Source organism: Micropterus dolomieu, linkage group LG04, assembly GCF_021292245.1.
Source record: "Micropterus dolomieu isolate WLL.071019.BEF.003 ecotype Adirondacks linkage group LG04, ASM2129224v1, whole genome shotgun sequence".
Taxonomy (NCBI): Eukaryota; Metazoa; Chordata; class Actinopteri; order Centrarchiformes; family Centrarchidae; genus Micropterus; species Micropterus dolomieu.
Genome location: NC_060153.1, coordinates 5,548,726 through 5,575,261, shown reverse-complemented (window position 1 = coordinate 5,575,261; position 26,536 = coordinate 5,548,726). Strand labels below are relative to the sequence as shown.

General features: G+C 41.8%; 1 protein-coding gene across 2 annotated transcripts in view; it reads left to right on the top strand.

The window, feature by feature from the left end:
* Positions 1-26,536, top strand: part of fat1a (FAT atypical cadherin 1a) — a 74,769-nt gene that overhangs the window by 41,056 nt on the left and 7,177 nt on the right. For both annotated transcript variants that reach the window (XM_046046294.1, XM_046046292.1), the window contains exons 8-23: positions 4,408-4,683; positions 4,959-5,169; positions 5,797-9,870; positions 10,429-10,625; positions 10,749-10,902; positions 12,213-12,446; positions 15,642-16,028; positions 17,221-17,435; positions 19,227-19,364; positions 19,561-19,704; positions 21,249-21,446; positions 22,168-22,764; positions 23,818-24,040; positions 24,144-24,275; positions 24,422-24,579; positions 25,397-25,865. In XM_046046294.1, coding sequence (XP_045902250.1) covers positions 4,408-4,683; positions 4,959-5,169; positions 5,797-9,870; positions 10,429-10,625; positions 10,749-10,902; positions 12,213-12,446; positions 15,642-16,028; positions 17,221-17,435; positions 19,227-19,364; positions 19,561-19,704; positions 21,249-21,446; positions 22,168-22,764; positions 23,818-24,040; positions 24,144-24,275; positions 24,422-24,579; positions 25,397-25,865 — 7,807 coding nt within the window. The remainder of the gene's footprint in view (positions 1-4,407; positions 4,684-4,958; positions 5,170-5,796; positions 9,871-10,428; positions 10,626-10,748; positions 10,903-12,212; positions 12,447-15,641; positions 16,029-17,220; positions 17,436-19,226; positions 19,365-19,560; positions 19,705-21,248; positions 21,447-22,167; positions 22,765-23,817; positions 24,041-24,143; positions 24,276-24,421; positions 24,580-25,396; positions 25,866-26,536) is intronic.

The window sequence follows — 26,536 nt, the reverse complement described above, 5'->3', positions numbered from 1 at the left end:
AGTATAATCACTTGCATAGTATATCAGATGATGCGTGTTGCCAGCAACAGAGAACTCTTTCTCACTGCCTGCAGATTTTGAATGTGCATATTTTTGTCTATATTATGAGAGCCGTGAGTGCTAGTGCGTAAAATACAGTGCTGTATACCCAGCTGACCACTGTGGGTCAGCTGTTTTCTGTAGAGAGTACGATTTACTCAATTTGTGTGCTCCATAAACCACACTTTGTCATTTAGGCCAGCTGCCTGAGATATGCTGAGAGCCAAATAGGTGACTGAAAGAAACATACGGTATTAGGTGAGACAGTAGTAATTACCCAAGGGGTGTGGGGTAGTAATAAATACTCCCCGAAAATAGAAATGCATTGTTATTATTGATAATTTTTCATAAAAAAGGTGTTCTAATTTGTGTTGGCCGGCATATTTGATACATCACCAACACATATAGTACCAGTAGGTTGACTTGCACATATGTTTGGGAAAGCCTTAAATGTCCTGAGGATACAGCATACTGAGTGCTTCATATTTCAGGAAAGCCATCCGAGTGTTTTGGCTACTAAATTGTTTATCCAATAACATTGTTCAGCACTGACTGAATTTGCTCTGTTAGTCTTGGTTTTAACAGAAACTGTAAATGCACCTCTTGCTGGGAACTGCCTGTGTTTTGCAACAGTGAATAACCAATAGGGCTAAGCTTTTGAAAAGGTTGTTCCAAACCACACTGAAATGTATTAATTTACTTCTTGAGGTAGGCTTACTCATTGCCTTTTCAAAGCAGGGCAGTAATATTAACCCCTTAGTTTATCCACCTGATTGTACAGTACTGGGATTTACCATTGAACACTTGAAGAAACATTATAATCTGTAGATTACTACATAAAAGACCAATGTTTTTTTTTCCTCCTGTGCTTGGAACAGAAAATTAGTCCAAGAAAAGAGAATTTCAATAGGAAATCATATACAAAAGAGTTGTTCATTGTTTTTATTGAGTATGAATTTGCTCTCTTTGGGGACAGTATTAAGTCTTAAAGAATTTCACTTAAAATTAGATCTACCTGATCACATCCATGCGGTGCACCTCGTGAAAGCTTAACGTTGGACTTATCTATTCCTCAAATCAAAGTCATGTGGAAGCTGTGCTGCCAGACGGGCTGCTCTATTTTCTCTCTCCTTGGAATGTTTTTTTTCTCTCTCCTTTTTGTTCTCTCTCTCCCTCTAGCCCTCTTTGTATTTCTTTCTGATTTTCTTCCTCTTCGTTTTTTCAAAAAGCTCCACATTTATTGGCCAGGCATGCAGAGATGATGATTATTCTCTTTGGATAGAATAAAGCGCAAACAAGAGCGCTGGATCTCTGTGGGTAGTGGGCTGTGTTAATCCTGTTTTAGGAACACATTTGAGTGCTTGGTGCCAGTGCCCTGCCTTTGCCCAGAACCTGCCACCTGGCAGGGGGTCTTCCTCTCCTACGCATTGCACAGAAGGACAATGAGCACAATGAAAGTTCCCGCTTGTCCTGTTCTGGATACAACACAAAAGGTGCTACGTTATTCAGAAGGCTCTGTTTTCTTTATGGTCTCTTAAGCACTCTTTAGTTTTTTAAATTAAATGACAGTGACAAACTATTAGCTGAAAATTGGAAATCATTTAAAATCCAACCTTCCTGTGACTCCACTGAGGATATCAGTATGAATCTCATGGTTCATGGGAGGTCTATGTGAAACAGTCTGCCTTCCTGTTTTATGCTTTCAATTTGGTCATTGTAGTTCTCTGAAGGTGTCTCTGAAGGATCAGCTGATGTAGACATGGGGTGCCACATTCTAGCTCCAGCACCTCATAGCCAGGAGCTGCGCCAGCAAGGCAGCCTCGGCATGCAGCCCAACCTCCCTTCCCCCATCTGAAGCTATATGACATCCTCCCTTGGCCGTGCAGAAGTACCTCAAGCTGTTCTGCTCACAATCTGTTCCTGGTCTCCTGTTTCTCCTGTTATCTCAGTTCACATTACAAAGATTCTCTTCATGTCTGACTCGAAGGTTCACCTTATATATTTTCTTGCCTTCAGTATCAAAGCTGACTATTGTATCTAGGACTCCTTTTTTCTCCTGAATTTTTCTTTTTTTTTTTTTTGCATATTCTCCGCCACATCTTTTGTTTGTGTCTTTCTTTCATTCTAACCCACAACCTGTGTTTTCTAAATTTGACCATTTCCCTTAGATTTATTTGGATTTTCACTGTCACTTCTCTTTCTTACTCTCATCTCACCCCTACGGCACTTTTTTCCTTTAGTATCTCCATCTGTCACGTCTGTGTCTCATTCCCAATCTTGTTCGTCTCCAGCATTCCCAGAGGAAGCCATATACAAAGACTACAGTTCTTCTACACCAGCATTTCTGCTGCAGTCAGGCTGTATCATGCCGCTTTGTGATGTTTGGGGGCAAAGTTCCTTTGAAGTGTTGTAAAGCCTCCTTGCAAAGGGAAAGGCAAGTTTGTGTGCATATGGGGGGTGAGGGTGGGAGGGTGTGGGAGCTGAATAGCCTTCTGTGTGCTTTCGAAACCATACGAAATAGGACATTGTGGATAGGTGTGGATACTACTGACCAGGTTCCGTTCCTTTCTGCATCTTGACAGCACTATCAGCTCTCGACACCTTACCGACTATTCACAAGACGTGTTATCTGACGCCTGCCAGATTGAGGCACATTGGACAGCCTCTTTGTGCAGATGTATGTGTGGAAGTGCTTATTTTATGAGCCTGTGTGTGTGGGTGCATTCTGTGTGCATCTGCATGTGTAAATGGTGGATTGTGAGAAATCAAGGATCTAGTGCTATATGATGTCTGGCATGACATGAGAAGACATGCTTTGAATGAGAAAGATTGTCCGCCTGCTGAGAGTGCAACATGCACTAGAGGCCCAGTTTCATAGGCTTTTTTCAGGGTTAATGTCTGTTTATAACAGTTTATTTATTTAATATTACCCATCCTGATTAGCAGTGTGTGATGGTTCGCACATGACACATGACTTGTGGCAAACAGCCAGCTTCCAGCACTGACGGACAGCATGCAGCCCAACGCTTCCCCTCCAAGATGACATCTGTGAGCCTCAGCAGCATTGCCAACATCACAGCACACAGCAGATTGTAAATGTTATCAGTGCTGTCAGGTTGAGTCTATATTTGTCTCTGATATAGGCTCATAGTGCTCAACAAACAGTATCATGACAAAAAAAACAACAGTGGCCAGTTGAGTTGACCAGAGATCTGACAAATCCTGGTCAGATAGTGAGTTGTCAACTGGTCAGAGCTTTTGTGTCTATAGTCCCCCTCACCAAACAGCTCGGCTTCGCCTGTTCCCTTACAGGACATCACCCCCTTGTGTTTGGTATGCAGGTGTCTAATCTGGGCTGATCCCTTTGTTCCCCATGTTTGGCAACGGTAGAAGCCCCTTGCTGGTCTGGGAAGCAGAGATGGCATTCCAGCAGCTCTCCATAATCCTCTGTCGGAAGTCCAGTAGACGAGTGGCTGGTGTTGATAAAACATGCTCCCAGTGGAATTTTACAGTTTGGGGATGTTGTCTTTGTTGGGGGGGGGCAGTGACTTTTTGCTGTCCAAAGCAAGAAGCACACGTGTAGAAATTCATGTCATGCATTTGAGTCTGAACAGTCATGTGCGAATACATTAGCAGAATATTTAATCTGCAAAACAGTAACACTGAAACATGTTGAACCATCCTAAAAGTTATATTACTTTTACACATGTTTTATATTATTAATATTCCTTTTCACTTTCCAAAGACATCACACTGTTATATAGTTTATCACACATGTACTCTCAATTGAATCACCTGCTTTTGTTTGTAGCTCAGAGTTCATTTAGATGCATTGTGTTTATTCAGCATTGATTTCTTGTTTTTCATTGTTAGCTGCATCAAGTGGCCATTCCGTTAAATTATTGCTTTTGCCATCATAAGTATTGATCTGGTCTATAGCTACACTACATTGTTTATAAGTGAAGAGTGTGGGAGAAGGATATGAAAAGTTTAGTGTGTGTGTGTGTGTGGATGCAGAGGAGAGACAGAAAATAAAAATAAAGAGGATCATTAACACGTCTTTTGACTATTTGAGTGTAATTTTCAAATTTTTAGTAATTTACTAGAACTTGTATTGTTTATTAATCGATGTGCTGTTTAAAACCATTACGTTTATTCACACTCCCTAACCCTTACAGACACCTAACTCAGTTTGGGGACCACTGCTTTGGAATGACCCTCTTTATGATTGTTATCTAATAAATGCACAAACAGTAACTTGTAACACTTGAATTATCTTTTCGATTAATTCCTTAGTTCTCAGATAAAACCCTAGAAAATATTTTTAAAATGAACTAATATTCTCTGCAACAAATTTTTCCCTTATAGGTGCTTATCCGTGTCATTGACACCAACAACCACCGGCCACAATTCTCAGAGAAGTGGTATGAGGTGGATGTCCCAGAAGACAAACCAGCAGGGACTGAGGTCCTGCAGATTAGCGCTGTGGACAGAGACGAGAAGAACAAACTGACCTTTACACTCCTGAGCAGTACTGATCCCTTCAGCCTGAGGAAGTTCCGACTAGACCCAGGCACCGGCACTCTGTACACTGCAGAGCGACTTGATCATGAGACTATGCATCGCCACATCCTCACCGTCATGGTATGAATCATTGAACAGTGACATTTTAACCATAGTTTGATAAATTATGAGAAGTTCCTACATGTAGTTTAATGGAGTTTATTTTGGAATTGTTTACTTCATTGGAAAATGAAATTAAGATAAGCTCGTTTGCTTTTTAAAATATGAATAGTTTGCAGTTTTAGTATGTTATTATTCAGGAATAAATTTTCCCTTGAGGGGTCTCACACTCTTGTCTGTCTCTGTTTTTCCTCCTCCCTCCTCTGTCTGTCTCTTTATAACTGTCTCTTCTCTAGGTTCGAGACCAGGACATCCCAGTAAAAAGGAACCTTGTACGTGTTATTGTCAATGTAGGTGACACCAATGACAATGCACCCTGGTTTATAGGCACACCTTACTCTGGCCGTGTGTTTGAATCTGCCGCCATTGGCTCGGCTGTGCTCCAAGTCACAGCTCTTGACAAAGACAAGGGCGATAACGCAGAGGTTGTCTACAGCATTGAATCAGGTAAATGTCACTCTTTTAAACTACAATTTCACTAGATTTTTTTCACTTCACTGCAGAAAAGCTTTCATTGTAAAATAATGCAAATGAAATCAGCTCGTAAAAATGCATGAGTCATCTTCAGTCCTGCTGCCCACTTAATTTTTATCATGAATGGAATACTTTACAAAGAGTAGGAGAATATTGAAGACTTTGTCTAAAGGATCTCCAAATACGTGGGAGATGGGCAGATCCCCCCTCAGAATTTCCCATGATGGATACAATGAACTGTTAAATGAGAAGAAGCATGCAGCTATTAGCGTTTGTAAGAATACATGCATATTTGAAACAGTTGGGATGACGTAATTTAATTGAATTGTAGCTTGGTTTGTTTTGAGCAAACTAAGGACTTAGATGACTGGCTTGGAAAGAATGTTAGCATTTCTGACTATCTAATGTTGAAGGGAAAACATAGACTTTACAAATGTACAACCACATCTTCCTGGTACAAGTAGCAAAATTAAGTTTAAGTTTGTTTTTTTTTCAATATATGTTTTGTGTTAACTGGCAGGCAGTTGTCAGCTCAGAATGAAAAACATTTCTATTACAGCCACAGCAATAACTTATCCTCTTGTTTTCTCTTTCTTACAGGAAATGTTGCGAACTCATTTTCCATCGACCCTGTACTTGGGACAATTACAGTAGCCAAAGAACTTGATCGTAGCAGCAAGAACATGTTTGAACTCACTGTTAAAGCATCTGATAATGGAAAATCTCCACTGTCAGCTACAGCCACTGTACACATTGTGGTAACAGTTTCTGACAATGCAGCCCCCAGATTTACTGAAAAGGAGTTCTCTGCAGAAGTCAGTGAATCAGCCCATCCGGGAACTTTCGTGAGCTTGGTCACAACAGTCAGCCAGTCGTCTGTTTTCTATCAAATTAAAGGTGGCAACATCAACAATGCATTTGATATAAACCCAAACTCAGGAGTGGTTGTGACCCAGAAAGCTTTAGATTACGAGACCATCTCTCATTACACGCTCATCATACAGGGCTCCAACATGGCCGGACTTGCCAGCAACGCGACACTTCTCATTCATCTAAAGGATGAAAATGACAATGCTCCAATCTTTCTCCAGAGGGAATTCAAAGGAGTAATCAGCGAGTCAGCCCCCATCAACAGTGTTGTTCTGACCCATGAAAACACTCCTTTTGTTATCCGTGCCTCTGATGCTGATTGCGACCAGAATGCCATGCTCATCTATCAAATTGTTGAACCTTTTGCGCATAACTATTTCGCCATTGACTCAAGCACCGGAGCCATCAGAATCACAACTGCTTTGGATTATGAACAGAGAAGTGTTTTCCGCTTCACAGTCCAGGTCCATGATCTAGGAATGCCACGCCTGTTTGCAGAGATGGCGGCCAATGTGACCATTGAAGTAATTGATGTTAATGACTGTTCTCCAGTTTTTAGCCAAGAAGTGTATGAGACAACCATCATAGTGCCAACATACAAAGGCGTGGAAGTCATTAAAGTCAACGCTACAGACTCAGACTCTGGGCCTAACTCCAAACTTCTCTTCTCCATCTCTGAGGGAAATATTGGCGATAAATTTAAAATGGATCCAATCACAGGCATAATCTCTGTTCAGAATGTGACACAACTCAGGAGCAGATATGAATTAAAGGTGAGGGTTTCTGACGGTAGATTTGCCACTGTTGCTACGGTAAAGATAAATGTGAAAGAAAACAAGGAGAGTAAGCTGAAGTTCACCAGGGAGTCCTACAAAGCCTACGTCCAAGAAAACTATTCTGAGAAAAAAACACTAGCAGTCATTGCTGCTGTTGGGAACCAGGTGAACGAGCCTTTGTTTTACAAAATTTTGAACCCTAACAGCAGGTTTGAAATCAGCCGCACATCTGGAGTTCTCTCAACCACTGGGATTCCATTTGATCGCGAGTTACAGGACACATTTGATATAGTTGTTGAGGTCACCAGAGAGGACAAATCTGAAGATGGGGCTCATGTTCTAGTGACTGTGACAGTGGAAGATGTGAATGACAACAAACCTATGTTTGTGAACCTTCCCTATCACGCTCTAGTCCAGATGGATGCAGAAGAAGGCCAGGTCATCCGACAAGTCACAGCAGTGGACAAAGACAAGGGCCTGAATGCAGATATACATTATTTCCTGAAGGAACACCAGGATCACTTTCAAATTAGCCAATCTGGTGAAATCTCTCTCAAAAAGAAATTTGAGAAGGAGTCACTTAACACAGACTTTGTCATTGTTGTTGTGGCAAAGGATAATGGAGAGCCAGCACTCTCAGCAGAAATAGAAGTGCCAATAACAGTGGTGAACAAAGCAATGCCTGTTTTTGAGAAGCCATTTTACAGTATTGAAATCCCTGAAAACATTCAGTTACACACACCTGTACTTCATGTACAGGCCAATGATTCTGAAGGCCCTCGTATTGTGTACACCATCTCTGAGGGAGATCCTTTCAAACAGTTCTCAATTGATTTCAACACAGGGGTAATTCATGTGATTCAGCCTCTGGACTTTGAGACACATCCTGCCTATAAGTTAAACGTAAGAGCCACAGATTCTCTGACTGGAGCACACTCTGACGTGTTTGTTGATATCATACTGGAAGATGTAAATGACAACGCCCCTGTGTTCCTGTCAAAGGACTACAATGCCAATATTTCAGAGGCCTCTGTTATTGGTACATCGATTTTGCAAGTTGATGCCAAAGACTCTGATACTGGTAAAAACCAAGAAGTATTCTTTCAGTTGGTTGAGGAAAAGGGAAAGAGTTCAGATTATTTCACCGTTGACCGTGACACAGGAATCATCTATACAGCTCAAGTTCTTGATCATGAGGAGATCCAGCAGCACAAGTTGAGAATCCGTGTTGTCGACGGAGGAGTCCCAGCCCTCTCTAGTGATGTCATTGTTACGATAGATGTTACCGACCTGAATGACAACGCTCCAATATTCACAGAGCACACTTACAAAACTACTGTTAACGAGTTGGCCCCTCGTGGACACTTTATCACCCAAGTCCAGGCATCTGATGCTGATAGCTCAGACTCCGATAACTTGGAATTCTCCATTGTATCCAACAATGAGGATCTGAACTTTTCCATTGACAAACACACAGGCGCCATTGCCATTTCCAACCACCGTAAGCCACATATGCAGCCCTTTTACAACCTCAATGTTTCCGTATCAGACGGTGTATTCAGAAGCTCAGCCCTCGTCATGGTAGCAGTTATTGGCGCCAACTTCCACAACCCCACCTTCTCTCAGGTGGACTATGTAGTTGAATTAGTTGAAAACTCACCTGTTGGTACCTTGGTAGCAGAAGCAAAAGCGACAGATGACGACGAAGGCATCTACGGGCAAATAACATACCAGATTGTCAACGACTTTGCAAAAGACAAGTTCTCTGTAAATGAAAACGGAGATATTTTCACTCTAGAGAGCCTTGATCGTGAGAACACTGTTGAGAAAGTCATACCTATTTCTCTCATAGCTAAAGATGGTGGTGGAAAAGTAGGCTTTTGTGTAGTCAATGTCATACTCACAGATGTAAATGACAATGCCCCACAATTCAGGGCAGCAAAGTACAAAGCCACTATTGCATCAGATGTCCCAAGGGGAACCTCTGTGGTGAAAATTGCTGCTTCAGACATGGATGAGGGAAGCAATGCTGACATTGAGTACTCAATTGAAGCAGATGTTGAAAATGTGGAGGAGAACTTTGAAATCCACCCAACCTCTGGGGTCATTGTAACCAAAGAGAGTCTCATTGGACTTGAAAATGAGCTCTATGCATTCTTTGTGAGGGCAAAGGATACTGGGACTCCACCCAAACATTCTGTTGTACAGGTTTACATTAGGATTGTTGCACCAGAGACACCAATTCCCAAATTCACTGAACCACATTACCGCTATACAATTGCTGAAGACCTTCCCATTGGCACTGAGATTGATGTAATTCAGGCTGAGAGTGAGCAACCAGTTGTTTACAATCTTGTGAATGGCAACACTCCCGAGAGCAATGAAGATGAGGTGTTTGTTGTAGACAGAGATAGTGGAGCCTTGAAGCTTCAGAAAAACCTCGACCATGAGACGACCAAATGGTACCAACTCACGTTGCTTTCTGAAACCAAACATGAGAACTATGACGTAGTGGCATCTGTAAATGTAAACATCCAAGTGAAAGATATTAATGACAACAAACCTGTCTTTGAGTCAGACCCTTACAAGGCTGTCATTGTGGAAAACCTTCCAAGTGGGACCAAAGTGATCCAAGTCAAAGCCACCGACCAAGACTCTGGAACCAACGGCCATGTTGTTTATAGCCTCGACCACAAGCAGAACTTGCAAGAGATCTCTGAGCTGTTTGCTGTTAACAGTGAAACTGGATGGGTGACCACCTTAAAAGAGCTAGACCGCGAAAAGATGAACAAATACTCAATCGCTGTCCTAGCTGCAGACCAAGGCGACAAAGTCCAGCATGTTACTGGCACTAGAGTGGAGGTAACAGTCGCTGATGTGAATGACAGCCCACCCCGCTTCACTGCAGAGATCTACAAAGGCACTGTCAGTGAAGATGACCCTCCTCCCAGCGGAGTGATTGCTATCCTCAGCACCACAGATGATGATTCTGAGGACATCAATAAACAAGTGAACTACTTCATCACAGGTGGGTGCGATTCTGATAATTGGTAAGCCCAGAGAGTTTACTCCTTACTCCTTTGTGTAACAGTTTTTCATAAACAGAGCTTAGGGGGGGATTATCCATTTATGCCACTTAATATGATGATAATATCTCATCTTTGAAACATTACACAGTCCTATTATCTGTTTGGAGTCTTAGTTATCGCCTAATCTGCTGAAGCTCAAGGCAAATATTTAGGTCATCAGAATACAGAAATGTATAATTATGTGAATAACGCTTTGAAATAAAGTGGGGGGAAACATCCTCTGGTGCTAATTAGCAAGTGTGAATAACAATGCCAAGTCTGGAAATATCAAGAGGAATCACAAACTAGTACTTGTATCATCATTTCATGTACATGTTCTGCTGTTTCTTGGTTTTCAGTATTGCTTGTGTACCAAACATATTTGATTTAGAAGTAAGGATTTGCTTTTCGAAGTAGTGATGAATACTTACTTTTAATGTCTCAGGGTGCTTTCTGCTTTCCTGCTTCTGAGTTGTTGATCATTCTGAAGTGGTATATTTCTTTTTAAAACCAAATAGGAGGGGACCCACTTGGCCAATTTGCCATTGAACACATTCAGAATGAATGGAAGGTCTCTGTCAGAAAGCCCTTGGACCGTGAAGAGAAGGACAATTATCTACTTAACATTACTGCCAGTGATGGCATCTTTACTGCCAAAGCCGTTGTGGAGGTCAAGGTTCTAGATGCCAATGACAACAGCCCTGTATGCGAAAAGGTAAAGTCAGTTTTTATTTAATTTCAGCACTTAATTTCAAGTTGTTGTGCCCTTTTTTCTTCCTGGTATTCACTTTAATTTCTTCCTCTGTTCCATCTTCCTTTTACTCCATCTGTCTCCCAGTCCCTATACAGTGAGAGCGTCCCAGAAGACTCCCCTGCAGGCAGGCTCATCTTGCAGGTCTCTGCCACAGATGCTGACATCCGTTCCAATGCCCAAATCTCTTATGAGCTCCTGGGAGTTGGATCTGAATTGTTCATAATTGACTCTGATACAGGTGTGTATCTGTGTGTTAACAGGAAAGGATACAAATGTGTATGTGTATGAAGAAGAGTATTGATGGTGTGATGTTTTGTGGTCTGTTCTAAAAACATTTTATATAATTAATACATTTGTCTTTTCCTTCTCAAACCTTTTTTGTCCACAGTAATTGCAGTGTTACAGTTTATTCTGAATAGTGGGAAGCAGTATGTGGGACACTCATGTTAAAATTTCTCTTGAAACACTCTTGGCCCTCTGCTTTTAGCCACAAAATCAAAAAGGCAGCTCAGCATGCCAGTAGTCTTAAATTCTACACTCTTAAGATTTGAGAATTGTGATCCCTCTGCAAAATGTTGTGTTTCTTTATGTGCGTTTCTGTATGCATGTAAACCATTATCAGCAAAGGTGGTGACAAGCATGTTTTCTTGTGCTGAGTTCTTATTTACTTATTTATTTCACGAACATTTCCCTGCAGGGCAACTGAAAGACCTATGTGACACTAAAATACTGAGTTGAACACTTCAATTGAATTTATATTATGACTGTTGTACTTCTTGCCTGCAAATAATTTCTTTTGGGAGACCCTCTAAATCAGACATTCCATCCGGATGTTAGATCCAGTTAGTTACCACCAACCTGATTCAAAAATAAATGCAAAGTAAAAGCATGATAGGACAAAACTACCTAAGCTGGTGGATTTAAAGGGCTATACAACACATTTACTGCTACATAGAATTCCTAATTAATGGCAAAAATCGGCCTAAATATGCTGAGAGACTCACACCAAGGCAGACAATAAGGTAACAATGCCACCCAGCTGTCTTTTGGCAACCCTTGATATTGAGTTTCCAGCAGCAGTGCTACTGTTATGGAGAGGGTATGTTTCTTTTTCAGTACAGAGAAGTAGGATTATTGCAGATGAGGGCCGCCAAGAGGCTCTGGAGTTTTCCTGAGAGGTTGTGGTAATGTTGGCTGCCTCACATCCCGGGACATTTCCAAGCTGCTTTTAGCTGCCAACTCTGATGGGTTCCTTCATCAGCCCCACTCCGTTTGCCATTTTCTCCCTCCTCTTGGTCTTCAATTACTTATTTATTCCCCTCTTTTCTCTCTTGAAAGTCATTAGTTTTTTGGACGCTTTTTATTTGGTTAGTAGACAGTAGACAAGGGGCTGACAGTACTTCAGAGTACTTGGTTTGTCGTCTTATACAGTGATTTTATGTCTCTCTGTAAATTGTTGTTCTTTAATAATCTAATGCCGTCATTCTACTCCCCAAAGAGTGTATGTCTTTGCGTATTTTGCTTAAAATAGTACTGTCTCACCCTCAGGGGAGTTGAAGACCTTACAGCCCCTGGACCGAGAGGAGCGAGACGAGCACAGGTTCAAAATGCGGGCGGTGGACGGAGGAGGGCGATACTGTGAGGCTGACATCCACATAACCGTGGAAGATGTCAACGACAACCCGCCACAGTTCTCCTCCGATCCCTATACCATTACAGTCTTTGAGAATACAGAGATGGGCACATATGTGGCAAAACTGCTGGCAAACGATATTGATGCAGGTGAGTTCTCAGGCAAAGTTTTTCCATGATAGTTTACTCAAGAAACAATCAGTCCATTGTCTAAAAAATGTCATGTATAGTAAGCAGTGTGAATCCATTACTTATTATAATGGATTCCTTTTCCTTCATTCCAAAGTTTGTTCTAAATGGGAAATCTATGTTTTCCATTTATAGTTATTAAAGCTTAGAAAGAAACTGTGAATCACACTATCAAAACCATCAGCAAAGAATTTATCAAAGAATCAGACAGTTGTACTGTCTTTGTTTTGCTTTCTGTTTCAGTTATTTTGGCAAACACCTTTATCCATATATTTTAACAAAGTGTGGACAGAGGACATGCTCACATTTGAAGCCCTTCAAACTCTTTAAAAATATCACTTTACTAAAGCCACATGCACACTGCTGTCACAGTTGCAGTTTGGAAGGGATGGGAGTCAATTAAACAAAATATGCCTTTTTAAATACCTTTCAGTACTAGGTGCTCTAACATCATTGTCACAGTGCAGTGAGTGAATAATGAAATATTAAAACTATGTTTTAGATAACATTTTGAGAGCTCTTGCTGATGCCATAGAAAGTTAATTGTGAGGCAATAAGCTCACAAATCACTGTACATTATGCTAAATATTAAATTAATGGCAAAGCCATTACTCAAGGTCACAATAAAAACACATTTGTGATTCAGCATTATTGTATACAGTATGCTTTTGCATCTTGACTAAATGCTGACTCACAATGAACAGGGTATTATCTTTCCTTTATGCAACTGCACACTACACTAAATGGCAAGAGGGAGGGATAACAAATGTGGAATTTCATGAATGATCAACCCCTCAAATTAAAAGCTCCATTACACTCTAATGAAATTCTTCTCTCTTCAAGCTGAATTCTCAAAAGTGCTGATTGCAATTTTCCATTTGCCTGATGCAAAGCCACAGGGCCACATATTTATCTGAGGCGTCTTCACCTTTCAGCAAGCATTGCCAACCCACTGAGAGGCTCACAAGTGGATAAGACTGAGAACTTAAACCATGCAGTTAAACAGTCATTGGCGTAAGCTCCTTGAGACTTTATCCAGGAAGCTATTGGACCCTGCCATTCCAGATTATACCTTTAGTTTAGCGGAGCTGGACGTTGTAGCTTGAAGGACCATTTCAGCCTGTTCACTGTCAGAGAATAGACGCCTTCTCTATCTATTTCCCTGTTCCAGTCCCTTGTTTTGGTGGGGACTGACAGCTTGACAGAATGAAAACGATGCTAGAATTGGGTCCCTCTGAGAGAAATGTTAAATGGTGAAAGAAGGCGTTGGTATTAACACATTTCTTCCCTGAGGCTTTGCTGGGACAAAATATGCTTCAAATCTTGAATATCAAGGATAAGGACACTTGAAGGAGGGGTGGAGAAGAAAAAAAGATGCTCCCTGCAGTTTAGCCAAGGGCTATAATTATTTAGAGTTACACCGAGTAAAAGCAGAGGGACATTTGGTTAGTATTTCTCTCACACTTGTGGATATTGCACACATTGAGGGATATTTTTTCTGTCGGTCTAGAATGTTTTGATTTGGGTGTAAGCTTGAAGCACAACTGGCAAGTCCCAAGTAACACGTCGCATGTACAAGAAAAATAGGCATAGTTTTGACCCAGTTCACTCAGGCTTCAGTCAACTGTCTTTGTAGCCAATCATCTAAATGTGAAGCTTAGTGAAACCCTCCTCCTAAGAGAAAATAGTTGCTTTATCCTCCATCGATATTTGACTCTGCGTATCTCTGCGAGGGATCATTCTTGGCACTGTCTGCTGTGTGCCCCAGCTTCTGTGATCTGCCTGCCCATTTGGCTTGAAGATGTTTGATACTTACCCACATTGCTGCTCCTCAGTGCAGCCTGCTGTTTCAGTATCTGAAAGGCAGCACTTCAGTGTGGAATGGTTATGAACCAGACAAACACACCCAAACTGGTGCCCTTGATCATTGATAAACTAAAGTCATGCTAGTACACATTCCTTCTCCGATTCTGCTTTGTCCTTGTAATTTTCATCCTTCAATTTCTCATGTTTCTCCATGGTGGAGGAATTTAATTATTGCGCCAAATTCTTGACAATCGTGCCTCCAATAGAGAAAGATTTCTTAAAATGCCAGCTGTCCTCAAAACGAAGTCTCTCTGTGTTGCTTCGAAGAAGGAATATTACAAAGATTTACATGAATAAAGGTGCGGTACCATATTGTCTAATTTGGGTTTGCAACTGAGGATTATTTGGATCGATTTGGATCTGCTGATCGTTTTCTTAATTAATCACTTGTTGTTTTGTCTATAAAATAACATAAATTCTCATTAATAATAATAATTTTCTACAGGTAATGTATTCAACTTTCTTGTTTTACCCAAATATATTCAGTTAACTATCATATATGACAAAGAAGCTGCAGATAAATCTTCTAGCAATTGCTAATCATTTGATATAAAACGTTCCATGGGACTGTGATGAGCGTATGATCATAAACATATGTTTATGAGGCAATATAGCCAGTTGAGATTCAGCGCAATTCACTTAACCAACATTAAGCAATTGTCTCAAGGATGATCAGACCAGATAAAAGTGATGAGAAACCATATAAGCAGGCCTCCCTGTGGTAGTCTCTCCAGCAGGATAATGATACCACGGGAGATGGGGGCACTTACCTGATAAATGGGAATATAATAATGTATTCCAAATGGGGGCCACCTGCAGAAAGGCATTATGATTATTATTGTGATCCGTCTCTGTCTTGTTGCTGGGAGCATCTTGCTAGTGGGAGGACATGAGTTATGAGGATGGCATGGATTAGACGTTTACAGCTCCGGTTTATCGGAGGCTGTGTGAAAGATGGATGTTCTGGAACGAGAATAACAAGGGGACGATTTTAGTCGTTCAAGAATCAATGCGTCAGTATAAAAATCAACATGCTTGTTTACGCCCAGTACTTAAAGTAGTATTTCTGTTGATGTAGCTATCAATATTATTGATGAGGATAACATTTTACTCTCCAGCTTAATTGTTGAGACGTGGGTAGTAGGGCAGGCATCATGAGCAGACAGACAGTCTGGGAGGTTGTAAACTGAGAAGTATCACATAATAACGAACAGGAATGATTGTCAGAACTACAAAAGTAACATTCATCTTGCAAAAACCCCCTGAATTATCCTTTGTCTGTCATTCCAGGTCTTAACAGCGACATCCTCTACTCATTGGTCGATTCTGTTGATGGATTTTTCTCCATTGACGAGCACACCGGTGTAGTAAGCCTGGAGCGTCCCCTGGACCGTGAGGTGCAGTCGGCATATGAGCTGAAGGCCCGTGCAAGTGACCAGGGATCCCCGCGTCTCTCCTCGCTGTGCCAGGTGGTGATATCTGTCCTGGACATCAACGACAATCCGCCGGTGTTTGAGCACCGCGAATACACGGCGACCGTGTTTGAGAATGTGGTGGTGGGCACACAGGTGCTCAGAGTACAGGCAGCCAGCCGAGACACAGATGCTAATGGAGAGATCTCTTACAGCATCATCAGTGGCAATGAGCATGGCATGTTCAGCGTGGACCCTCGCACTGGTATGTAGAAGCATTCAATAAATGCAAAAGAGCTTAGATTTTACTGTGCTCTCAGCTTTCTCACTGTTGTGTACTGCTGGTGTAATAAAAATGGTACTAGTAACTAATCCAGTTATATTTGAAAGTGAATTTATTTATTTTAGCTGACGCTTTTACCCAAAGCAACAAAATTTCTATATATGTCAGAGATGGCACGCCTCTGGAGCAACTAGGGGTTAAGTTTTTTGCTCAGGGACAGATTGGCGGATGTCACAGTGGCAATCAAACCTGGGTCTCTCACACCAAAGGCATGTGTCTTAGCCATTGCATCACTGAATATAAAAACTGTTGAGTTTTTGACCACTAGTAACGCTGTGTAGCAATGTTTTACGTCCCTGTTTTCAATTCAATTCTATTTATATAGCACCAATTTATAACAAAAGTAATATCATTGCACTTTTCATATAGAGCAGGTCTAGACCATACTCTTATTAATATTATTTATAGAGACCCAACAATTTCTTCTTCACCCATACCATTCAGTTGTTGTTGAGTCGACACAGTCTGCATTCCTGTCTTACTTTATCCTGGTATCATGCCATATTGCCATATAGGGACAAACAACCCAAAAATGTATAGTATCATTAAGCAATCCCAAACATTTTATCCTGCGTGAATTGTACAAATGAAAAAAATATTTGTAAATGAAACTCACTGCAAACTGTGTTCAATCATCAGTGAATTTCACTTGAATTTCAAAAACAACAAACTGCTTTGTTTCCAGCTGAACTGTGATTGGCTAGCTGCATCGCTGCAACACGAAGAACAACACATTGTAAATTGCTCTGTTGTCTAACTGCAAGCCAAAGCAGCTGAGCCAAGCATAACTTTTGAAGTTCAAATGAGAGTCAGTGACTGATGACTATTTGACTCCTGGTTTGCTGTGCATTTCAGCAGAAAATGTTTGCATGAAGAGTTATAAACCAGTTGCCAAAAGTTATGACAAGAGCAAAAAAAAGAACAAGTTACAGTAGGTTACCACTCTGTAAAAAATGCTGCAAATACAAGCACAATAGTTGTCATCACATTGATTTGTGCTTTTTTTGTGGTGTACAGTGTTTTTTTTATATTGAGGTACTTTAAGTGTGAAGTCTTGTAACATGACACTGGCTCTCCTTACCTCTGTGCCTTTATGCTGTGTCTTTGTCCTCAGGCGACATCTTTGTGATTGAGCCGTTGGACTACGAGGTCTCCCATGAATACTACATCACCATAGAGGCTACAGATGGTGGCTCCCCACCACTCAGCGACATGGCCACTGTGAACATCAACCTAACTGATGTCAATGACAACAGGCCTGCCTTCAGCCAGGACGTCTACACGGCTGTCGTCAGCGAGGACACTGAGCTGGGAAAGACAGTGATAGCGGTAAGAATATGCAGACACACACTAGGTGCTTGTTGTGGGCCAATGGCTCATAATTACTATAAAAGTGCATGCAGGGTGAAAGATATTTTTCATCTCTCTCGGTCTCTCTCTTAACTTCAGATAAATCTGTCGGCTCGTTCACCTTCTCACTCAATCGCTCATTAACTCCCTCCCTGCCTCTCTCCTCTCTTGCCCATTACTCACTGCATACACTATCACATATCTGCACCTGTGGTAAATCACCATCTGGTGGCACAGCTAAATTAGGACTGATGCTTTTCATGCTCACTGCACCGCTGTTCTCGTGCATAATCTGACCCGCATTCTCAAACTGTTTAGAATAAAGGCATTTGACTCATTAAGGCCCAATCCAAAAAAAAGGAATTTTCTACCTTTTGCATGTTAAATATTCACTCCACCTATTCCTGTCAACCTCTTGCCACCCCTCATAAAAGACCTCTGATTACAGCCATTTATCGGTGTCTAATGTAACCGAATATAAATTATACATCAGAAAATTTTGTTTTAATACCTGCCAGTCTCATACTTGTAAATTTTCACAGTCTGCTGATTTCCCTGGGGATCCCTTTCAAAATGTAATGGTTGGTGGGTTTTAAGACTGTGTGTGTGTGTGTGTGTGTGTGTGTGTGTTGGAGGAGGGTGCACAGGAGAAAGGAAAGGTCATATGCATCTATATGATGTTGCTGTAGTTGTGCGGCAACTAATTATTTTCCTTATCAATTAATCAGTGATAATTTTCTTGATGAATTCATTTGTTTCAATAAAATCTCAGAAAAGAACAAAATGAAAAAAGTCGGTCAGTGGTTGTCAGATTCAAAGGCAACAGTCCAAAACCCAAGGATATTCAGAATATGATGTAAAATCAGAAATCAGAAATACTTTATTGATCCCCGAGGGGAAATTCTTTTGTCGCAGTTGCACACTTATCAAGGCATAAGGAATAGAAATAATAATAGAAAGTAGGTAGATAAAGAAATATATAAATATAAGTGTATAAATATAAAATATAAAGAAAAATATAAAGGTGTGGGTATGTACAATATATACATTATTAAAGAATTGTTATTGTGAGCAGTACTTGTGAATAAATAGCAGCAGAATAGCAGCAGAAAATATTGCACATTCATTTCTAGACAGATAATATTGCGCAAAAAACAGATGATAAGGTCCAGTTTAATAACTAACTAGACACTTGACACTTAGAGGGAGGGATCAGTTTGTTGAGTCTGTTAGCGTCTGCTACCCTCAACCAGCTGCCCCAGCATGCAACAGACTCATAAAACATCCGGCAGATTGAAATACAGATAAAACACAGAAAAACTGGAAAAAATCTCTGGAGAAACTGAAACAAGAAAACATTTTTCTCTCTAACAATAAATATTCATGGACTGTGGGTGTGGTTCTCAAAAATCCGCTAACAGTCATTAGATTTGAATTCAAATGTTATAAAATCCTGATTGATACATAAAATGAGATGACCTCAGGTTTTTTTCCAACTCACCCACCCACTTTAAACTAGTGAAGAGCAGACACAGAAGCACAAATGTAGAAATCACTCCTGTGAAATAACCAGTTTTCTTCCAAACTTGGCAGATAATTGTCTGTTTGTGTTGGGCCACATCGATCATAGTAAGAAGCTGATTGAGAAAATATTTTTTGGGGGCCTTTAGCACATATATATATATATATAACATAACTGATAGATAGATAGTTAGAGGCTATCTTCAAGGATTGTTGATTGCTAATCTTTTTGATGTGATTGATTCAAAGGTTATGGCTGAGGATTTAGACGGGCCTTCTTACAACCAAGTGCGGTACTCCATCGTGGACGGTAACCAGGGCAGCCCCTTCACCATCGATCCGATCAGAGGCGAGCTGAAAGTTGCTCGCCAGCTGGACAGAGAGAGAGTAAGAGAAAAAGCAGATACAATGCTGACTGTACACATAGAGGTTAATCCGCTGAGGAACTAATTGCACTCTATACAGAATCCAATCATTGTCATGTCAGGCCTAATAGGGAAGCTTGTTTCCTGATCTCCGCTGCATTATTGCTTACAAAAGCAGCTTTGCCTATGTATAGTAATACTCTCGCTCTCTTTCTCAGACTTCAGGGTACACTCTGATGGTGGTAGCCTCAGACAACGGGGTACCGCCTCTTTCCAGCAGCGCCATGATCAACATCGACATCTCAGACGTCAACGACAACCCGCCGCTTTTCTCCCAGGCCAACTACAGCCTCATCATCCAGGTGAGGCGGGTGAAAGGGGGTCAGTGTAGATGGATGATTAGAGGTGGAGAGGATGAGAATGAAGTAGATGGAAAGAGAGGGGGAGGTGCAGGGGAGACTGCAGTGGACACAGAGAGAGGGATTAGCAGGAAGAAATTATCGGAGGCTGTGCGACTAGAATGTCAAGAAGCAAGTAGGAGGATGGAGAAAGAACAGAGGTATGGACCGGGGCGAAGAAGGACAATGTGGGAATTGAAAGACAGAGACTGCATGTTAAGTGTAAGAATGCAGATGAGGGATGGAGGGGAAAATCTAGGAAGGAATGATTAACAGTGGAATGTGCATGATACTAAGCTGATAGTAGATGGTTGACTGGAGGAAAGGGAAAACGTGGAAGAAATGAGAAGAATGAAAGGAGATGCACCTGTATTCCCGTTTGGGAGATCAAAAAATAATGATTCCAGAGAAGTGAGGATGGTTTGTTTCCAATTTTCCTGTCTGTTTAGAAAACTGAAAAAGCAATTTAAGAGATACTGTGAGGAGGCACATTGCACACAGCTCAAGCACTTCAGGATGAAACATTGTTTTGCCTCAGAAAAAAATCCTGACTGGCTTTATTTTACTCACTATGGAGCCTAGATCAAAGTGAAGCCCAAAATCACACTTAAACAGATCACACACAAAAAAAACAGGGCACATACTGTACACACCACCAGGAATACAAGGCGTTTTTACCAACACTAGAGAATAAACTTGAAAGAGTCAACAGAAGGGACAGATCTGAAGCCCATTCAGGGACATGAAAAGACATAACTCTGAAACCTTTACCGCAAGTAGTGTAACGACAAAATTGTGGACCAGCTGTTGGACAAGGACAACTGACAAATACCAGAACCAGATTTAATAACAGGAGCAGAAGATGAAGTCATCTGTAACTTTGCAAAAAAAATTTAAGCGTCTTTAATCAGTAATTTAAAATCAGAAAAGAAAAGCGATAAACAGAAAAAAGAGAAGTGATAACTCACAGGTAATTATTACTCGTCTTTCAGCTCATTGTTTTGGTTTTCTGGTTTTCCGCGAGAAAACACTAAAGAGCCACTGCTGGTACTGTACAGTGCACCAAACAGTTGGCAACTAGGTAGTTGAGCATGGAAGTACTAAAGAGATACTTCTCTCAGGAGTTGTTAGATACCATAAATAAAGCTAAAAGGGGAAGTGAATGTTGGACTTAAAGTTATCAGGATTTGTATGTCGGAAACAGTTTGCTTACAAGTGCACCATATCAACTTAAAAGGTGATATGTCAATGTTGTGTTCACACTGTGACACTGCTGCCCCAAGCAATCTGTTACTGCAGGTTTTATTTAAAAAGACAGCCATTTAAAAGTGATCAGTGTTGTTGAGATAAAAACTGAGAGCTTCAGTTTTTCCATTTTCTCCCACATCAGCAGTGTTCTGTGGGTGTACGTCTTAACTCATTGTCAAACATCACTGAACTGAAGAGCATCAGTGAGACCCACGTCCTCTCACCACAAACATTAAACATGCCTCTCTTGTATCCCACAGGAGAATCGACCAAAAGGCACAAGTGTTCTTCAGCTCACTGTAACCGATCGGGACGCTTCCCACAACGGCCCCCCTTTCACCTTTGCCGTCGTGAACGGGAACGAGGGCGATGCTTTCCACATCAATCAGCAGGGAGCTCTGGTGGCCGTGGGGGCGCTGAATAGGAAGAGTAAAGAACACTACCTACTTCAAGCACAGGTGAGTCACAGCACTGAGAAACCAGAGTTGAGAGGTTGTATTGATTTAACCGTCAAGCCACAGCAACCTGATCTATTTGTCGTCCCTCTTTTCCGTCTCTGTACCTTTTCTCTGTCACGCTTGCTCATTGCTCTGTCTTACTCCTTTTTTAACCCGACTAGTCGATGTTCATCTCCGTGTCTCCATCTGTTAAACCTTTTAAATGTATTCTAAATAAAGCAGTTCACCTTGCAAACAACTGTATATTTGATGCTGAGTTGAAATAAACACAGAGCAGAGCTGCTGCATGAGAGTGCATCTCATAGGACAATGATAAATAAGAGATATTTGCTTTGAGTAGGCGTGATCACGTGAGGTGCTGGGTGTCGATGTGTCACCTTAGAGGAAAGAACAGAGGAAAAAAACCGAGTGGGCAGATGGGATATGAAATCTAAGTGTGATGTCTGATTACACACGAGATGCAAACTCAGATTTGAGTCATGGCTGGGTTTTTTTCTTGTAGAGCTGATGACCATCTGTGTGAAAGTGTGAATTTTCAAATGCATGATCTGTAGATGTAGCTGTTGGCTTAAATATCCACTATTTAAGCACCTAGAGTATGTACATGCCATCAACTTATATAAGCGAAAGCGCTTGATTGCCCTCTGCTGTTGGGAGAATAAAACTTACAGTGCACAGTATTTCCTCATGCATGTGTCTCCTTCTCCTTTCTCATGTTTAGGTGTCAGACAGTGGCAAACCTCAGCTGTTTTCCACCGCCTTCATCAGCATACGTGTAATCGAGGAGAGCGTCTACCCTCCCGCGATTTTTCCCCTGGACATCTTCGTGACCACCGCCAGCGATGAATATCCCGGAGGCGTCCTGGGAAAGATCCACGCCACCGACCAAGACATCTATGACACTCTCACCTACAGCCTCGCCCCCTCTTCTCCCTCATCCTCAGATGAGAGTGGTGCCTTGTTCTCAGTTTCCGCCTCTGATGGTAAAGTTATCGCCCTGCGGCCGCTCGACGTGGGCCACTACCCGCTCAATGCGACGGTGACTGACGGACGCTTTACCACAGCTGCTGATGTCACCGTGCATGTTAGGCAAGCAGCTCGTCAGGCTCTGGACAACTCTATTGCTGTGCGCTTTGCTAATATCGCCCCAGAGGAGTTTATCGGGGACTACTGGCGAAACTTCCAGCGGGCATTGAGAAACATCGCTGGAGTTAGGAGGAGTGAAGTCCAGTTAGTGAGTCTGCAGCCTTCAGAGCAAGGAGATCTGGATGTGCTGTTGACTCTAGAGAGATCTGGGAGCCCCTACCAATCTCAGGAGGTAGGAGCATTTTATGTTTCTAGATGTTCATTTTGTAGCGGGTGGTGCCAAACTGTTATTTTGTTGTTGAGGCCACAGATTTTATGATTCTGTGTTTTTGAGCTGCAACTAAAGATCATCAATCAATTAATTGTTTAGTCTTTGTGAAAAATGTCAGTCACAATTTCCAAGAGCCCAAGGTGGTCGAATTACTTATTCTGTCCGACCAACATCCCAAAGCCAAGGATATTAGGTTTGGGATAATGTAAAAAGAGAAAAGCTCAGCGTTTTACAATTACAAATGAATTTGTCAGTGAAACATTTTATAATTCGCATTAGGGTTCATTGAAAAATCTGCTAATTATTTTTTTGGGCAAACACATTAATAGTGTAGTCTATAAATCTCAGGAAATAATGGCAAATGGCCATCACACATGACCTTTCCAAGGACCAACATGGCATCTTCATATTACTTATTTTGTCCCAGCAACAGTCCAAAACTATTCAATTTACAGGAATAAAAATGGAACAAAAGAGCATATACTCACATTTGAGAATCTGGAACCCGTGAATTGGGCTGCAACTAACAATTATTTTTATTATCGATTATTCTGCAGATTACTTTCCAGATGAATGGATTAATCGTTTTGTGAAAAATGCACATTAAAATATCAGTGCCCATAGTGACATCTTCAAATTCTTTGTTTTATTTTACCATCAGTCCAAACTCAGAATCAAAACTTGACTTCAGTCAATAATCGGTAATCCATATTGTTGCAGATTTTTTGTCATTCAATACATGGATTAACAGAGGAAAAATTTACATTTAGCTGACACTTTTATCCAAAGCGACTTACAATTGTTATACATGTCAGAGGTCGCACGCCTCTGGAGCAACTAGGGGTTAAGTGTCTTGCTCAGGGACACAATGGTGGATGGGTCCCAGTGGGAATTGAACCCAGGTCTCCCACACCAAAGGCAAGCATCTTATCTATACGCCATCACCACCCCCAAATTTCAGCATTTATCCCCGTCTTTGAGTCTTCTGGGTGTTCATGTTTCAATTGTCTTCAGGTGGTCTTCCGAAAGCTGAACTCCTCCGCAGCCGTGATCGAGGAGATGACGGGGGTTCGGATCGTGCGGGTGGTGCAGAAGCTGTGCGCGGGTCTGGACTGCCCATTGCGCTTCTGCGACGAGGTCATCTCCCTGGATAAGAACGCCGTGTCTACTCACAGCACGGCTCGCCTCAGCTTCGTTACCCCACGACACCTGAGAACCGCGACCTGCCAGTGTGAAGGTAGACTGATTGCGCCTCGTGTATACACACAGACAGATGTACCATTACACATTTATATTCTGTTAGACACTCCCATTCTGAGTGGAAGCATGTCTACATTTAGGTGGCAGGTGTCCCGTGTTGAACAACATGTGCGAGAACAACCCCTGTCCCGAGGGTATGGAGTGTGTGGCAGATCCTAGAGACACCGCGTACAGTTGTGTGTGTCCAGAGGGCAAAAAGGGCAAATGCTCCGGTAAGACCACCCACATCTTAATCTGGGTTCCCAGATATTTCTGCCCTTCAGCTATTTCCAACTTCCTCTTTTCGAGACCTTGGTGAATGACTTTCTTAAGATTTTGTCGCAGCTTTCTTTAATACATGGTTTTTGCTTGATGTCAGACGGTCACTCGCTGACGTTCAGCGGCAGCGGCTATGTAAAATACCATCTGATGGAGAATGAGAACAAGGAGTTGATGAAACTGTCTCTGAGGCTCAGGACCTTCTCCAGCCACGCTACTGTCATGTACGCCAAAGGAACCGACTACAGCATCCTTGAGGTGTGTGTGTGTATAAATGTATTTGTCCAGCCTCATTATTAAGCCATAACAGTACACTTATTCCTCCAGCTTCTTTAAAACAGAGAGGATATTGAGTCTATCATAACTGAGTCTAGACTGTTCCTCTGCATTTTTTAGCTTGTCTTTATTTCTACTCAGTATTTTTATATCAGAAGGGCTTAATGAAGACATAACTGACCTGCCCTCCCATGAGACCATCAAGCCGTGTGTACCAACCAACTGCGCTGAAGGGCTCAAAAAAGCCATTTTTAAAAACCCCTTTCACATGAGGGGACTATGGGAATGTGGTGGTGGGTTGAAAAAAAAACACATGCAAGAGCTATTCTAGTACTGGGAGGGAAACAGAGAGCAGTTTTCCACACATTCCTTTTAGAGTCTGTCTGGTACAGCAGTCTGCACACCAGACTTTAGACTAAAACCTGGCTGGCAAAGAGGCAGTTATTGTTTATCAGCGTGCCATGTCAGGCTTTTAATATCTCCAAACTACTACATGTTTTATTTAGAGGCATGAACAGAAGTTACACGGTTTTCCTGTAAAGCTAGTAGTTTGTGATGTTATTGGGAGAAATGAGTTTGCTCTTTATAAAGATTTATTATTTCATGGCATGGCAGTACATTGATGCACATTGTATTTTCTGATAAGGAGGGATTTAGAACAGTGGCTTGATGATTTGATTACGATTTCTCCGCTCTAGCTCTAATCTTGTGGCGTGTCAATCAAAAAGGGAAACAAAGAGTCTGATATACGCTGAATGTTTATCATGATCTAACTCCGTCTTTTCTGACTCCAAAATAGATTGTGAACGGCCGTCTGCAGTACAAGTTTGACTGCGGCAGTGGCCCCGGCCTCGTGTCGGTCCACAGCGCCCAGGTTAACGACGGGGAGTGGCACACTGTCTCACTGGAGGTGGATGGAAACTACGCTAAGCTTGTGCTGGACCGGGTGCACGCCGCCTCTGGCACGGCACCGGGCACCCTGCGAACCCTCAACCTTGACAACAGCATTTACTTTGGCGGTCACGTACGCCAGCTCGCTACGGCTCGCCACGGGCGCAGCCTGCCTGTCACTAACGGGCTCCGCGGCTGCATGGAGGCCATCACCCTAAATGGCCTGGAGTTGCCTCTCAACACCAAAGCTCACCGGGCCCACGCAGTGCTGGAAGACGTCGTGGACGTGGCTCCGGGCTGTGCACTTGCACCTGCTGAGAGCTGTTCTAGCAACCCCTGCACCAACGGAGGGAGCTGCACTTCGCTGCCTAATGGAGGTTCATAATGTCTTGCTCACCTCATTGCGCTCAGATTTTCCCTGGAGTCAAATTTCAAGTTGTCTGTTTTCGTCTGATATACTACTTGAGTAGATTTTGCTAGGTCTGGGGGTGAATAAAAGGAGTTTTAATCGTGCTCTAAATTCCCTACCTGATCATGTATTGATTAACTGCAAATCGAACATAGCTTCTTTTCTGCCAGTTGCAACCAGGTGTAGCAGCTAAAGAGGTTTAATCTGTGTTTTAGTCAACGGCTGTTAGAGCTGTTTTCTGATGTGTTCATTTGCAGTTAGTGTTGTTTTTTGTTAATGCAAACTCAACATTTGTGCATCTGTTTCCTATTAAAAACCAGCCAGCGGTTCAGGGGGCATAATCCCTCACCATCCTTAGAAGGCTTTTTGTAAAACATCTGCAGGACACGTTGAGTTTCAGTAACAGTTCAATTTTAAAAAAGTGTGGTAAGCATATCGTGGCTCTGTACAACAGGAATTAATGTAAATTATGTAGAATTTACTGAGTGAGCTATTAAATCATAAGTCCCAGTAATTTAGATTCTTTCACCACTTTATGTGTGGCTGACCTTTACCTGTTTAAAGAGACAAGAATAGAGAATTTACAGTAGCGTAAGTTAAAAAATGTCCACTTGCTCAGTGTCATTGTCTTGTCTTTTT